Source organism: Pogona vitticeps, chromosome 3 (genome assembly GCF_051106095.1).
Source record: "Pogona vitticeps strain Pit_001003342236 chromosome 3, PviZW2.1, whole genome shotgun sequence".
Classification (NCBI taxonomy): Eukaryota; Metazoa; Chordata; class Lepidosauria; order Squamata; family Agamidae; genus Pogona; species Pogona vitticeps.
Genome location: NC_135785.1, coordinates 54,018,384 through 54,034,384, shown reverse-complemented (window position 1 = coordinate 54,034,384; position 16,001 = coordinate 54,018,384). Strand labels below are relative to the sequence as shown.

Here is a 16,001-nt window from a genome sequence, read left to right as displayed (position 1 = left end):
GGGGCTAAAGTCGCTTTATATAAATTCTTTCAGCAGTCTTCATTACAATCTTAAGGACTAGGCTGCGTCTGTGAGCCTGATGTTAACAGATACAGTGGACCCTCGACTTACAGATGGCTCGACTTACAGACTTTTCGAGTTACAGACTTCTCTGGCTGCAAAATTTAGATTCGACTTGCAGCCAGAGAATCAACTTACAGACCAGAAAAAAACCAAAATGGAATAAAAATAGAATAAAAACCACTGGTTATGGGATTAATCGGTTTTCAGTGCATTGTAGGTCAATGGAGATTCGACTTACAGACTTTTCGACTTGCAGCCACCATTCCAATACGGATTAATTCCTTAAGTAGAGGGTCCACTGTATACACCTTAAGCTGAAAGAATGAGAAGTTCGTAAAATGACTTTAAAGCAGCTTGGAGATTTGAAGGAATTAAGACCTTATTCTCTAGATCAGTGTCTTTTAGTTACTTGTTTTCGGTGAAGCATTTCACTTTGGCCGGTTTGCTGCACAAACTTTGAGCAATGTAGCCAATTCCAGGTTGATATTCCAGTATTTTCAGCAAGTTCATATGAATCTCCAGTTGCACCTTAATGTTGCCCTAGTCTGTGGTGCCTGAATTTTGAGGAGTAGCAGGCTGACTTATGTATATAACATGAACTGAAAATCAGAATTCTACTTTGAAAAAAGTATCAGATATATTCAACGTTGCCAAATCAACTGCACAGTAATTGAAACTTCCTTTCTAGCCCATGTGACTGTTAGCCAGTCATCTTGATACCAGAGGAGCCACATCAAGTACACCAAAACTGAAAGCCCTCACATTTTTATCTTTTTGTGCTGCATCTAAAGGTGTTTTCTGTAGCAGATCCTATATGTGCCTGATAGGTAGTTTAGTCCTGGTATAGATAATGGAGTAAAATAGTTCATTCTTGAGTGTAAAAAGATTCAGACCTGACAATTCCTGAATGGAAGATTTCTTGTTTCTTGGAAGAACAGAATACAGGTGCAACACAGAAATAGTAGAGTGAATGAGATAGAACAGTGGTTCCCAATCTTGGTTAGCCCAGGTGTTCTTGGACTGCAACTCCCAAAAACCCTGGGAAGCACATTTAGTGGTGAAGGCTTTTGAGAGTTGCACTCCAAGAACACCTGGGTTACTCAAGGTTGAGAACCACTAAGATAGAATATTGGTCTACACGTGGGGAGGAAAATATTTCTTCAGGCTGCACACCTAAGATCATTTTGTCATCCCATATATCAGTGGTTTCCCGCCTGGGATCTCCAAATGTTGTTCGTCTGTAACTCCCATAAATCCTGGTCTGCATACCTAGTGGTGAAGAACTTCTGAGAATTTTAGTCCAAGAACATCTGGGGATGCAAGGTTGAGAACCACTGCTTTACAGTATGAAAAAAGCTTGTTGTTTTTTGCCAAATGTATATGGCTTTTCTACAGATGTTTTTATCTGCAAGATGAACTTGTACCTTCTCTTTTCATGTTCTGTACTATGACTTAACTACAGAACTACTTTACATTAACCTGGATGGTTAGAACATTCTATTATCCTTGTCATTTGTTGATTTTAGGTGTTCAAATATTTGTACATTGTAGGTAGATGGTTGTTATTCTTGTATTTAACTTACAAATATTTCAATATTGAAAACCTTTAATCTTTTTTAAAAGAAAAAGTATCTGATAAATTGAATTAGTTGTAACACACTTGCTTGGAAAAAATATATCAGATGCCTGAGCACAAGATCAATCTTCCATGGGTCTGGTACTGTACAGTGTTCCAAATCTCTAGATAGAAGTATCACTATTTCTCCCTGGTCTCTTAGATTACACAAATGAGTTTGTGCATGTGCAGAGTCACATTCCAGAACATTCTCCAGCTAGACTTTTTGGTGATACAACCTTGTCCTACCCACTCTTACACATTTAAAGATGCACCTCAGCTGGAAGCCTGCATTTCCTTTTCTCTGCCTCAGATCTTCAGCTAGTATAAGTTCTTAATGTCTTTATTTCTCCCTTACCTTTCTCCTGTGTAAATGACTTGTGGAGCAGTGGTTAAACTGCAGTACAGCAGCCAACGTTGGTACAGTTGTTTGGCCACTGAAGCCTTATTTTAAAAATGTACAGCCTGTGGAGGGAGCATTGTCCCAACTGATAAACATTCTAAGTGCCTTTTTTTTGCTTGAGAAAAATTCATCTCTTCCAACCATGTACGTTGGAAACTGTTACAAAGGCTTAACTAAGCTGGGGCTATGTTTTAGAAAATCCAAATTAAGTCTATTTTTGTGGTAGTAACTTTACCGTCTATTTACATCTACAATAGATCCTGTGGATATCCTGTCTGGTTTGGAGGGAGAAGTCTAATTCATTTTTTCACACATCAGCCTTTTCCCTCTACTTCACATTGTCACCGGTTTCCTGCTCAAATCTGTCATTCTCAATACTACATGGCAGATCCTGTGCACTAATATTAGATGTCTCTGACTACTCTGGCTGCACTGATTCCTCACACTCCAGATCTTGTGCTTCTCAATATCAATGAGGTTTCTCACCTTGATACTCACCTGATAGCTGTTCTACGTTCTGCTGTTCCACTTGGCACCAGTCAGCTTGATATCAGTCACCTCAGCTTCATACCTCATACTGTTTTCTTATCTCATAGTCACATTTGGAACCTGTATTGACAAGATCCCTGTCCAGCTTTGTCTCCTCACCATGCCCTTCCTCTTCGACCATCACAAGTTGCTCAAAAAGTTCAATCTATGTGATCATAACTTTATCTGCCTATCAGATCACCTTGCACACCCCACCTGTTTCTTTGCGTATCACTATGGCTCTTGAGGCCCTGTTACAACATTTCTTAATGGAGCAGTCACACCATGTTGACATATAAAAGCCTTCAGATTCACCTCCTTGCTCTGAATCTGAAGATGAAGGGCTGTTTGAGCCCCACTTAATCCCCTTCTCCTTTGCCAGGGTCTCATCTTCAGACCCAGTTGTTGTGGACTCAACTACATTCTCTCCATCAAAGGACCTTCATCTCTGTGCTGATCAAATTCTTTAACTTGCATGATCCTTTGGGATCGACATGAAGGAACCTCCTCTGACTATCCTTCTTTTTGCAAGGGAACAACCATGAGTCTTTATGCCAGTGCTCTTGCCACTCTTACCAGCCCTTTCGACTCTAATTAAGAAGTCTTGGGCCAAGCCTTCATCCATCCCGCCATCATTGTGAAGGATAGATAATTTGCATTTAAGAAGATGGAGCTTCCTCCTTCTTTCACTATGCCAAGCCCAACAATTGTGGTTAGGACAGCCCAAACAAAAGGAAAACAGAAACCGCACTCCTCACTGGTGGATAGAGAAGAAATTTAATTACCAGGCAGCATATCTACAACTCCTTTCGGAAAAATTGGAGTCTCTCCTCCATCAGTTGTCAGAAAGTCAAAAGCTCCTAGCTCTTTCTTTCTATCAAGAATTGCATAGACTGATTGGTCACCAAATCAAAACAGCATGACACTTAGCTAACCGTGCATCAGATATCATTGCTGGCACAGTAGCTGTTCGCAGGCAGACACTTGTGGCTCTCTACACTAATATACAAGAAAACTTATGGAGCCTAGGTAGAGGGCCTCATGTTTGATGGAAATAATCTCTCTAATGCCACCATGGATTATGTCATGGGCCACCTGGTCAAGTCCCATACCACGGCCAGGTAAATAGGCCCTTCACACCACCCCCGTAAACAGATCTGATGTCACATGTGTTATTCGGCTCAGAGACATTGTTTTTCTCCTCAGCTGTCCTGTTCTTCAGTTCCGTAACAAACACAATGATAGTTCTACAAACAGTCCAAAACATGTCTTCAACCTCCAGAGCCAAATAATTTTCATTTGCATCTTAAATTCCGATTTTGATCAGTACTCTTTTCTCCCACTGTCGGTCCTACCTACCAGCTCACCCTGTCTCTCTTGCACCATTTAACACCTTGGTGGACCATCACCACCAATCAATGGGTGCTCACCATTGATCATAAAGGCTATGCCATCAAGTATTTTACCTCCTCCCAGTGTATTTTGTTCCAGCATTGCATTGGTTCCTCTCCAAGAGGAGATTTAATATCTCTTCGTGTTCTTTGCCAGTGTTCCGCAGTAGTTTTTTTTCTACTGTTACTTCATGGTTCCCAAACACTATGGAGGCCTCAGACTCATTTTGGATCTACAGCACCTAAATCCCATCATCAATCCAAAAAATCTTATGAATGGTAACCCTTGCCAACATCACCCCTCTGCTCCATCATGGAGATTGGGGTGGTTTGCAGTAGTAGATTTATTTTCACATTACCACCAGCCCAGCCCACAATCAATACCTCCATTTCACTCTGGGACAATACTGTACTAGCTATTCCAGTTTGGTCTGGCCACAGTGTCCAGGATTTTTACTAAATGGATGGTCCCTGTGGTGGCTTCCTATGAAGTTGTATTATCATCTCCCCCTGTTTGGATGATTGGTTGCTCGAAGCAAGGTGACAAAACCCTCTGAAGTGTCATGTTTTCTACATCCTCTCATTTCTCCCCAAGCTTGGACTGTTAGTCAAAGAGAAGTCCCACCTTGTTCCGTCACTTACACTGGAACTCTCTTGGACTCCCATGTAAGCTGGACTATTCTTCCCCTAGAAAAGGCATTCAAGATTGGCTATGAAAGTCATTCAGAACTCCACATTTTCTATCTTTATAATACAGAAACTGCTCAGCCATATGGCATCAATGATGTCTATCACACCATTTGCTCATCTTCACATGTGAGCTCTGCAATGCTGGTTCTTCAACTTCAACTAACTTCAACTTCACACTGTCCCTTTGGTGTTGATGCATTTGCAGTGCTATCCATCCTGCAGCTATCCACTGAATTGGCTCCTCAGACATCTTAGACAAAGCCTTGTTGATCAGCCTGCATGATCCACATGTGGGAATTCAGACAAGAGGTTTTCACTTATCTGACAAGCATATGGAGCTCCTCCATGATAGATACTTTTGCATCTACCCAGAATGCCAAATGCCCCATTTTTTTGTACCATAGTAGGAGTGGGTGGGTACTCTCAAGGATGATAAACTTTCATGATTCCTTGGAAGGAGGGCCTCCTGTACATGTTCTCTCCTTTCCTGTTGATCCTCTTTCTCTCCTTGCCTGTTGATCCTTCTGTAGCACATATTGCCAGGTTCAAGACCAAGGCCACTATCATCATTCCCTAGTGGCTTAGGCAACCATGATTTGTGACCTTTCTTTGTCCATTCTGCAACAGGTTTATTCATGTTTTGAGCGGAACAGACCTATTGCCTCAGGCCCATAGATGAATCTCGCCAATTAATAGCCTCTAGATATAACCCCTCAATCCCTACAATCTGAAATTAAGGAAGTGATTCAAGCGGCCAAGAAACCTTTTACCCATACGTTCTGTGATGACAAATGGACAGCTTTTGCAAAGTTTGCTCAAGAGCAATTTCTCACCATTTTCCTGTGACATTTCTGACATTCTTCATTTTCTTCTATTTCTAAAATACAAGGGACTTTCATACTTGTCTATTAAAGTTTCACTGCTATATCAGCTAAGAGATCTAGTTTCATGGATTCCTGTTCCTTATTCACCTACCCTGTTGTACAGAGATTTAAAAAAGGACTTAATGTGATTCCTCAAGTTTGACATCCATTACCATCTTGTTCTCTCCAGCTTGTTTTGTCTCTACTCATGAAACATCAGTTTGAGCCTCTAGCAAACTAAGCTTTCTACTTACTCCTTTTAAGTGGCTAACATTCACCCAGCACACATCTGAACTTTGTGTATTCAGAATTGATCTGCCTTACCTGTCTTTCATGTGGGAAAGTTGTACTCCATCCTGACATATCTTTTGTCCCAAAGGAGGTTTCAACATTCCGTTCCAACCAAGACATAATGCTAGCTTTCTTCCATTATCTTACCTTGCCTCTGGAGCATGCCTGAGCATGCCTTTACACGTGTAGGATGTTAGATAGCATTTGCATTCTATCTGTCAATAACTACTCTTTTTTGTAAATCAGGCCATCTTTTTGTTTGTAATGGAGGTTAAATAAAAGGCATCCAGCTTTCATCACAGTGCTTAGCACATTCGGTCACAAAGTGTATCACTCTGATTTATCAATTAGCAGGCCTTCAAACACCTTTATGTCTGAAGGTACATTCAACTAGAGCTTTTGCTGCTTCTTCTGCAGCTCTCAGGGGTATTACCCTGCACCGTTTCTGTAAAGCTATCACCTGGTCTCAACCATCTACCTTCATCAAGCATTATTGATTGGATGTGAGAGCCAGAGATGACACATTTCAGGAGAACTGCTCTCATCTGTCTTACAGTGACTCTCCTGCCTCTAGTAAGTTAGCTTGCAGTCTACCTATTTGTATGATCCACAGAGACAACAAAGAAGAACAACATTGCTTACCTGTAACTGTTCTTTAAGTAGTTATCTGTGGATTCACACAACCTCCCCTCCTCTCCTCAGTGTCTTGTTATGTTTTTCTTCAGCAGATGGAATTGAGGGCTGCTGGTTGGGGCACACTTATATATGCAGAGGGTAGATATGGTGGGATCACCGCCAGAAAGCCTAGCTGGTAAATGTTCCAGAACGTGACTCTACACACATGCAAACTCATTTGTGTGGATCTATGGATGACCACTCATAGAGCAACAGTTACAGGTAAGCAACCAGTTATTTTTTTTTATGCTTCAGTATTTTTAACGAATCCTTCAATGGAATTCTCACATTGTTTTGTTGGGCCTTTAAATCAGATCTGTGGAAGCAGAAGACTGTTTTCATGTGTCCTTTACTTTGCAAATGTAAATGGGAAGCAGTCAGATACCAAGTTTGTTTTAAATGAAATGATACGGATCAGAACTTTCGATCCCAGTAATAGTAGACATAGTATATATAAGGAGATGCTCAGGCTTTGCTTAATGTTCACTACTGTCTTTTTAAAGTCTTCAAATTTACAGTTACATTATATTAGAAATTTAGCTCTGCAGAATCCTGTGTACTAAATTATCTTCACAGTTCTTCTGAACCTGCAGTTCTGTTGCTCTGAAAACTCTTGAGTAATAACCTTCCTCAGTATGCCTTAAGGACAAATCATTATATGTATAAAATTGTGTTTGGTGTTTACCATGACCTGGAAAGAATGGTTAGGTTAGCCAGGTCACAATGTAAAAGGAGGTCTCTTATGTCTATTCTCTCCTAGCCCAGAATACACATGCCTAAAGATGGATTTCAGCTTACATCTTCCGGATACCAAGCATGGCTAAAGCAGGTTGGACTGTATTACTGTTTCTCATCTCTTTTGGGGGCTTGCATCAGAAATTTGTGCTTGTTTCATTAGTGAAGTATACATAAGTTCAACACCCTCATGGTGCTGTGTGATCAGATACTCACTGCATCTCTTTATTTGTATGTATTGTGTGTCTGCATGTTATGTGTATGTCTTCTTTGCACTCCTTGTGAGTAAAAGTTCAAACAAGGCTCATCAGAAGGGAGAGTGGGACAATGTGTAGAAAGCTCTGTACCAGAAACTCAAATTGCTAAATTAAAATTAGCCTTCAAGTGTGAAGGTCTATGGTAGTGGTAATAACAGGAAGGCCAATGGGTTAATACACAGGAGACATGCATCTAGAGCCTAATTCAGATTTGATTGGGTAAAACAAGTGTGGTCATTTGCTCACATCCCATAACAATCCTACAGTTTGACACACTGTGACACTATTGGGAGTCCCTGCTCAGATGTGGTCTGGTGCTATATTACTTTGGTGATTATTAAAGGCCAGGCTTTAGATGTTTCGGCAGCCTGGCTATAGCAATTGCTGTCAGCATCTCAAAACAAATCTAGTATAACAATTCTCCCCAAAGAATCTTGTTTTAAACTTTGCATGTATGAGACATGCACATTCACAACATGTATGTGTCTTTATGGGAAAATGCAGCATCCTTTCAGTAAAGAGGGAAAGTTGTTGCATGGTAGAATGTGGACATGATTGTTGCAGCACTTGAAAGAGAAAATAATGTTGATAAGCTGCATTGTGTTGTTCTGTCAGCTACAGTTGTGAAGATTATGATAGACTGAAGGTCTTTTTGGTGTTTTGAACTTAAAGAAACAAATGAATAAAAACCTTGAGATGAAATGAAAGGGAATAAGATAATCAAGGATGAACTGTTTGGTTTTAAGTGGAGGGACAGACTCTTGATGTCTCTTCATCCTTTTCTGATTACATGCTAATCTGTGAGTCCTACTCTGCAAACAGAAAGGTAGCCAGGGTTGTAAAGCACTGTTCTCTAAGACTTTACCCTAATACGTTTGATTGTAGTAGATACTGAGTGACATTGCATACCATCTCTAATGAGCTGGTGATGTAGAAGCAGTGTGGTTTTGATTTAAATTATAATTTAAATCACTAATCAGACTCAATTTAATCCTGTAATCTCCACCTCTCAAAAGTACACTCTTGCTTGCTATATCCTCAATGCATATTTTCCAAAGTATGCTATTTTTCACACTCTGCTTGCCCTGATTTATTCCATTTCCAATAGTCCTCTGTTCATCGACACTCCCAGTATCTGAAAATATGCATTTTATATTGGTGCAGCTAAGAGCTTAATTTCATTGACACAGAGTTGCAGAGGAAAATAGCTAGGTTTGCTACCTTAAAGGAATCAGCATTGCTCAAGGAAACTATTGAAAGCAATTCTGGATAATTTAATAAGAATTTCCTACCTCACATTGTGTTAAAGCAGGCAGAAGGTCCAGAAATAACATCAGCATGAAAACAGAGCTAATAGGTTTATATGTAATTGTGAGACAAACCCTGTGCGAGAACTGCAACATTTTCTCATGGGATTTTCCAGTTTGAATACTAGACTAAGAGGAGATAGATTATCCTATATAATCTCTACAAAAACCTGTGGAACCCTTTAAAACAGACACAATCCAAGAGAAGTTGGACCCTATTTACAAAAGTTTTTTGAAGAGATTATGTGAATGAATAGTCTCGTAATAATAGAATTATAATTTATAATCCCTATTCCATACTGAGATTTTTGATCTACAGTGCATTTTAAATTGCTGCTGTTATCACAAAGGGCTTTTAAAATAAAAAGCAGTTTAACTGTAAGTACACAAAATCCATTTTTTTAAAACCATTTTTTTGGGTCTATGCTTTGTATAAGGCTCAAAGTGGTAGATTCTGCTCTCAGTTTTACTGATCAATCTGCTATTTTCCTTGTCTGCTCAGCAGCCAGGCTCGTAGGACGGTTCAGAAATAGATTGCCACACTACCCCTTAAATAACTCTTAACTATACATTAATTTGTCCATTAATGTTTATGTTAATTAAAGCAAAATTAGCTATTACAATTGTGGTTTTATAATCACACAACTTGACCAGGCAATTCATATCTGTTGATAAATATGAAACTGGGAAAGCCAGTGTCAACCATTCATATCTATCATATCTGTTGATAGATATGAATGAGTGATATTGGCTTTCCCTGTTTACTTTCGAGGATAGATTTAGATATCCATTTAGTTCTATGCTATCAGTAAATATTCCCCTGTGTGGATGTGCCAACTTCTTCCTGAAAACTTAAACTTTGGAGTAAAAACCTTTTGCTTACACAGTTATGTAGGGGCAATTATGCAAGTTGTGTGAGTTTACTAGACTGTCATATGCCTGCTATCAGTTGGTTCTGTAGCCTGATAGGCAACCCAGAAGATGCAGCAGCCATTTGTTCAGATATCTTTATATGTGCAACAAAGTCAAAATGTTTTGACGTTTCCCATTGCAAACGTATTACACTTATATTGTGGATTCTTTGATGATAAACATGTATAATTATTGTGATGCAGTCTTTACAGTAATTCATAGTTGAGAACAGAAAGTGACTCTTTCCAAAGGTTTAAAAAAGGGGTTTGCCAAGGAGTTAGTAGAGACATTGTTTTATGTACTCTCCTCACATATTAAAAGTAATTTTGCTGAGAAATTATTTTTACCAAGTCGACAGATAGTTATGCCCTTAGGACCTGCACAGAATTTTGTATTGATTCAAAATAAGACAGTAAATATGGCTGAGCTGAAGCTAATCACTATATTTCAGGAACATTCTTAGCGTTCAGAAATTCCCTGTGTTTAAAAACGTTGTTTTTCATAAGTGCTTCAAAAGATATTCTTACTTGTGGTTTTGTTGCCTCCTATGTGCCTACCCTTTCTTTGTTTCGGTTTACATTGTTTACCCTCAGTTATTTTTATCTTATAGCCAAATATGATCAACTACTTAGCACTGTCATGTAGAGTCAGATTTCCTGGGCAAACTGGTAACTGGTGATGAGACATGGATCTACTGTTATGATCCTCAGACAAAGGAACAGTCTAAGGAATGGAGGCACAGTGGTTCCCCCAGGCCAAAGAAGTTCCAAGTGCAAAGGTCGGTGCAGAAGCAAATGGCAACAGTTTTTTGGGATAAGAAGGGAGTTCTGCTGGTGGACTACCTCCAACAGGGTTCAACCATCAATGCAAAATATTACTGTGCTTCATTGTCGAAGTTGAGACAAAACATCAAGGAAAAACGTCGAGGAAAGCTCTCCAAAGGTGTCATCCTGTTGTATGACAATGCCTCATCACACACTGCAGGTGAAATAACAAAACTGACCTCCTTAGGCTTTCACGTGATGTCCCATCCACCCTATTCTCCTGACCTGGCTCCTTCTGACTATAATCTGTTCCCCAAACTCAAAAAACACCTAAAGGGACAATGATTTGGGAGTGTTCTGGAGGCAACTACTGCTGCAAATGAGTGGTTATATGAGCAGTCGGAAGAATTTTATTTGCAGGGACTTAAGAAGCTGCAGGACAGATGTCGCAAGTGCATTGACTTCCTGGGGGAATATGTAGAATAGTGTGGCAGTTACAGCTTCCTAGCTCATTTTTTTCTGGGAAAGGCTCAATACTTATCAGCACCCCCTCATATGAAGACTTACAACACCTTCTAGAACTGACTCCAAAGGATGATGTTCTTGTCGTTATAGGGAATGGAATGCTAAAGTAGGGAGTCAAGAGATAAAAGGAACAACAGGTAAGTTTGGCTTTGGAATTTACAATGAAGAAGGGAAAGACTAATTGAGTTTTGTCAAGAGAACAAGCTGGTCATCACAAACACTCTTTTCCAACAACACAAGAGGTGACTCTACACATGGACATCACCAGATGGGCAATACCGAAGTCAGATTGATTATGTTCTCTGCAGCCAAAGATGGAGAAGCTCTATAGAGTCAGCAAAAATAAGACCTGGAGCTGATTGTGGCTCAGATCATCAGCTTCTTACAGCAAAATTCAAGCTTAAACTGAAGGAATGAGGAAAAACCACTGGGCTATTCAGGTATAATCTAAACTAAATCCCTTATGAATACACAGTGGAAGTGAAAAAGAGATTTAAGGAACTAGATTTGGTGGATAGAGTGCCTGAAGAACTTTGGATGGAGGCTCATAACACTGTACAGGAGACAGCAACAAAAACCATCCGAAAGAAAAGGAAATGCGAGAAAGCAAAGTGGCTGTCCAACGAGGCCTTACAAATAGCAGAGAAGAGAAGGGAAACAAAATGCAAGGGAGATAGGGAAAGTTACAGAAAATTGAATGCAGACTTCCAAGTAATAGCAAGGAGAGACAAGAGGGCCTTCCTAAATGAACAGTGCAAAGATATAGAGAAAAACAAAAGAAAGGGAAAACCAGAGATCTGTTCAAGAAAATTGGAGATATTAAAGGAATGTTTTGTGCAAAGATGGACATGATAAAGGACAAAAATGGTAGGGACCTAACAAAAGGAGAAAACATTAAGAAGAGGTGGTAAGAATACACAGAGGAATTATGCCAGAAAGACCTGGATGTTCTGGACAACCCAGATAGTGTGGTTGCTGACCTTGAGCCAGACATCCTGGAGAGTGAAGTCAAGTGGGCCTTAGAAAGCATGGCTAACAACAAGGCCAGTGGACGTGATGGCATCCCAATTGAACTATTTAAAATCTTAAAGTATGATGTTGTTAAGGTGCTATACTCAATATGCCAGGAAGTTTGGAAAACTTAACAGTGGCCAGAGGATTGGGCAAGATCAGTCTACATCCCAGTTGCAAAGAAGGGCAGTGCCAAAGAATGCTCCAACTACTGTACAATTGCACTCATTTCACACGCTAGCAAGGTTATGCTCAAAATTCTACAAGGTAGGCTTCAGCAATATGTGGATGGAGAACTCCCAGAAGTACAAGCTGGATTTTGAAGGGGCAAAGCAACTAGAGACCAAATTGCTAACATGCACTGGATTATGGAGAAAGCCAGAGAGTTCCAGAAAAACATCTACTTCTGCTTCATTGACTACACAAAAGCCTTTGACTGTGTGGACCACAACAAACTATGGCAAGTTCTTAAAGAAATAGGAGTTCCTGACCACCTTATCTATCTCCGGAGAAATCTGGGTGTGGGACAGGAAACAACAGTTAGAACTGGATATGGAACAACTGATTGGTTCAAAATTGGGAAAGGAGTATGCGAAGGTTGCATAGTGTCTTCCTGCTTATTTAACTTACATGCAGAATACACCATGCGAAAGGCTGGGCTGTATGAATCCCAAGGCAGAATTAAGATTGCTGGAAGAAATATTAACAACCTCAGAGATGTAGATGATACCACTCTGATGGTAGAAAGTGAGGAGGAATTAAACAACCTCATAATAAGGGTGAAAGAGGAGAGTGCAAATCCTCTTTTGTCAGATGGAATGTTGTTTTCATCTCTAATATTCCATCTATAGAAAGCTGATGTCTTTTTTTAACAGTGAGCTTTCATACAAAAAGGTTTTCTTATATATATTTAGAAGGCAATATTACAAATACTTGCTTTCCCCATTCCTGATTTAAAGGTTTGATTACTCAAGCTGAGTTCTGAAGTCATTGGATTCATTAAGACAATTCATTAAGCAAACAATGTTTAAGGACTCTTAATTATAATTTTCAGTGATATTTGAATTGACAGATTGGCACTGACTAGCAATATAGCATAAAAACTATGGTTTGTGCTACCAAGGGTTGAGCCATTTGTGTTTTATCATTCTTTCTGAGTCAACAGAACTCAACTACAACCACTGTCGCACCTTTATATAATATAATATATAATAAAGACAGAAGCAGACTTAAGAATCTGAATTCTGAGAGAGCGGAAGCAGGTAGGCAGGTTTAAAATGTAATATTCTGCTGTACGATTGGAAGCTTAAACCACGACTTGGCTTCTAAAGTAGGTTCAGGCAACCATGGCTTTATATGTAGTATTAAATCCTTTATAATGTCTGTAATACTCGTCATAGTTATTTCAACCTGAAATATTATTCACACAAGTTGCTGTCGTGATCTTAATGTCCTGCAGTGACCTGGACACAGCCTCAGAGCCTGTAGAATTTGTGGCACTAACAGAGGAAGTCTCTAGCCCGTCAATGTTATACAAAAAGAGATAAAGGTCAGAGGTCTTTGAACCAAAGAGTTTTGAGCCTTGACCCCCAAGCCTGGCTCCAGAGTTGGGCTAAGACACTCATCTTCAAGAGTAGTGCAGTCAATGGAGATGTTACCCCAGTGCTAATTGGTTTGCTATGCCTATCTCATGGTACTATGCTAGACTGCTAATACTCAACACTTTGAGTATACAAAATAGTATATTATACACAGAGATTCGAAAAATCATTCTTTTTCACTTTTCTCAAGATGTAAAAACATCCAGCAACACATTTTATCTTATTTTTAAAACACAGATCTCGATAATCACTTGTATGCAAACTTTCACTGGTGTCTTGGAGCAAATCCTATTTGTGTAGCTTCTCTAGGGAGGAACATACTGCAAAATGCTAGTTCAAAAATTCTTTCTCGTCATATTTTGTCATGCAAATCATATGATGTAATGAAGAGGCTGTAACTTATCTAACTCTATATAACAGCTGAGTTGTGTTTTTGAACTTGAATATTATAGGTACTCACTGTCTATTAAAACAGAATTTATTCCTGCTGCAGTTGATAACAATGTTATCAGATGCAAATATTACTGGACAAATCCTCAAATTCAAGGAATTACTTTACTGACATCTCTTTCCATCTCTGGATCTAGAGAACAACAGCTCCCTCTCCTCACTGTAGTTCTCCATGCACCCCCAAAATCTGTTGTGCAGAACTGAGAAATCCTCAGTAGTTATTTTTTCAATGCTGTGGAAGGTTGCAGCAGGAACAGAGGAGAGAGGAAAAAACTCATGTTTGCAGCAGACAACTACTGCCATGTTTATTTTAGACTGCAACATTTCAGTGTACTTGATCTAAGTCAGGGGTCTCCAACCCCCGGTCCATGGCCTGGTACCAGGCCGTGGCCTTAGCAGGACTGAGCCGCAGAGAGAGATCTCCCACCACCCCCACATACACTCCTCCCCACGCCCACACGCATGCATGGCCCACCCACCCGCACACACGGGTGCCCCCGTGCATGTGTGCAAGCGCACCCTGCCCACCTGTGAGTGTGCCCCACCCAACCATGCATGCACGAGCAAGCGCCCCCTCCTACCCATAAGGGCAGGGGTTACCCCCGGAACAGACCCTGCCCCCCACCAGTCCACGGTTTGGAAAAGTTTGAGGACCACTGAATTTAGAGAAGTGAAAGAAAGCTATGTAGTATACTGGAAACCATATCTTTTTCAGACAATTTTCCTATGAAGCTACTCCACCAACCCCTTTTTTACTTCAAGTGTATAGGTTGCCCCCCCCCCCCCCAATTTCCACTTTGATATTGAGGAAGTGTGCATTGTAGAAAACAGTGTCCGAGCAGCTTAATTCCTGCCATTTTAGACTGAAAAAAATGTGTCAGGCCTTAATCATTCAACTCTATTCTTTCTCTGTCACTTTGTTTCACCCTCTGTCTAAGATTTTAGATTGTTAATTTCTTGAGCAGCAATATGTGTTTATCTTCTGGTTTCTTGCTCAGGACGTTGTGAACCTCCATTGGTAGCACTGTCTAAGCAATAAAATTGCATTGTTAGTTATAACTAATGTATTGTCACCTATACTCATGTGTTTTCCCCAGCCTTTTAACTATCTTCAAAAGAGATAAAAGGTGATAACTTCCTGAGCCTGTATAGTTTCTGTGATAAATTTATGATTAGGTGTTCTTCAGAGGATGTATTCTTGAATATACGTAACTGCTTCATTCTCTGTGTTCATGTACCTGCAAATTATTTTTCAGATTTGTTTATCTTTGTATGATTATTGATATGCCCATTCAGCAAAATGCTAAATAGCTTGCCTGATACACAGCAAATATATCCAATGTCTTCATAGTGGATCACCAAACTCATTGAAACTTGTCAGGGCCCCTTTTAGTTAAGATTCCAATCTGTTGTAGGGACACACTTTGCCCTGGTGATTTGGTTGGATCATTTTTGCTAGCCAGTGAGCAATACAGTTGCAATTATAGTGATTCTCTTGGAATTCGTGATAATGTTTCATAGTGATGAGAACTACCAGGATGGGTTGTGGTAACACTGTACTACTGTAGTTTTAATTATTCCAAAAACTGCAGCTAAAAAAGATTCAACCATCTACCTTTAGTGGTTGGATGTATGAGCTAATCACTTATGCTGTTCAAAAATCATTGGAAGAGATGCTGAGAGGCGGGGCTTTGTCGCGGTGCCATCAACAGCTCCCGGGAAAAGCTGGAACTGCCCAGTCTAGGGTCCCTCTAGAAATGGGGGATCAAAGGGGAGACTAGGAGAGGTCACTCTGAAGCAGCTGGTGAGCAACAGAAAGAGGAAGATTGGGCAGCAACCCGGTATTTCTTCCCTCTGAAAATTCACCCGAACACAGATTGGATGCAGGAGCCATTTTGGCAGTGAGTTGTGAGCAACTCC

The 16,001-nt window shown here is 40.0% G+C and overlaps 1 protein-coding gene across 8 annotated transcripts in view; it reads left to right on the top strand.

Moving 5' to 3' along the window:
- The window catches only part of BTRC (beta-transducin repeat containing E3 ubiquitin protein ligase), a 204,153-nt gene that overhangs the window by 28,676 nt on the left and 159,476 nt on the right, over positions 1 to 16,001 (top strand). For 4 of the 8 annotated variants that reach the window (XM_020790755.3, XM_020790752.3, XM_020790753.3 and 1 more), the window contains one exon: positions 7,280 to 7,348. The exons of the other annotated variants lie outside the window; for them this stretch is intronic. In XM_020790755.3, coding sequence (XP_020646414.1) covers positions 7,280 to 7,348 — 69 coding nt within the window. The remainder of the gene's footprint in view (positions 1 to 7,279; positions 7,349 to 16,001) is intronic. 8 annotated transcript variants of the gene reach the window in all.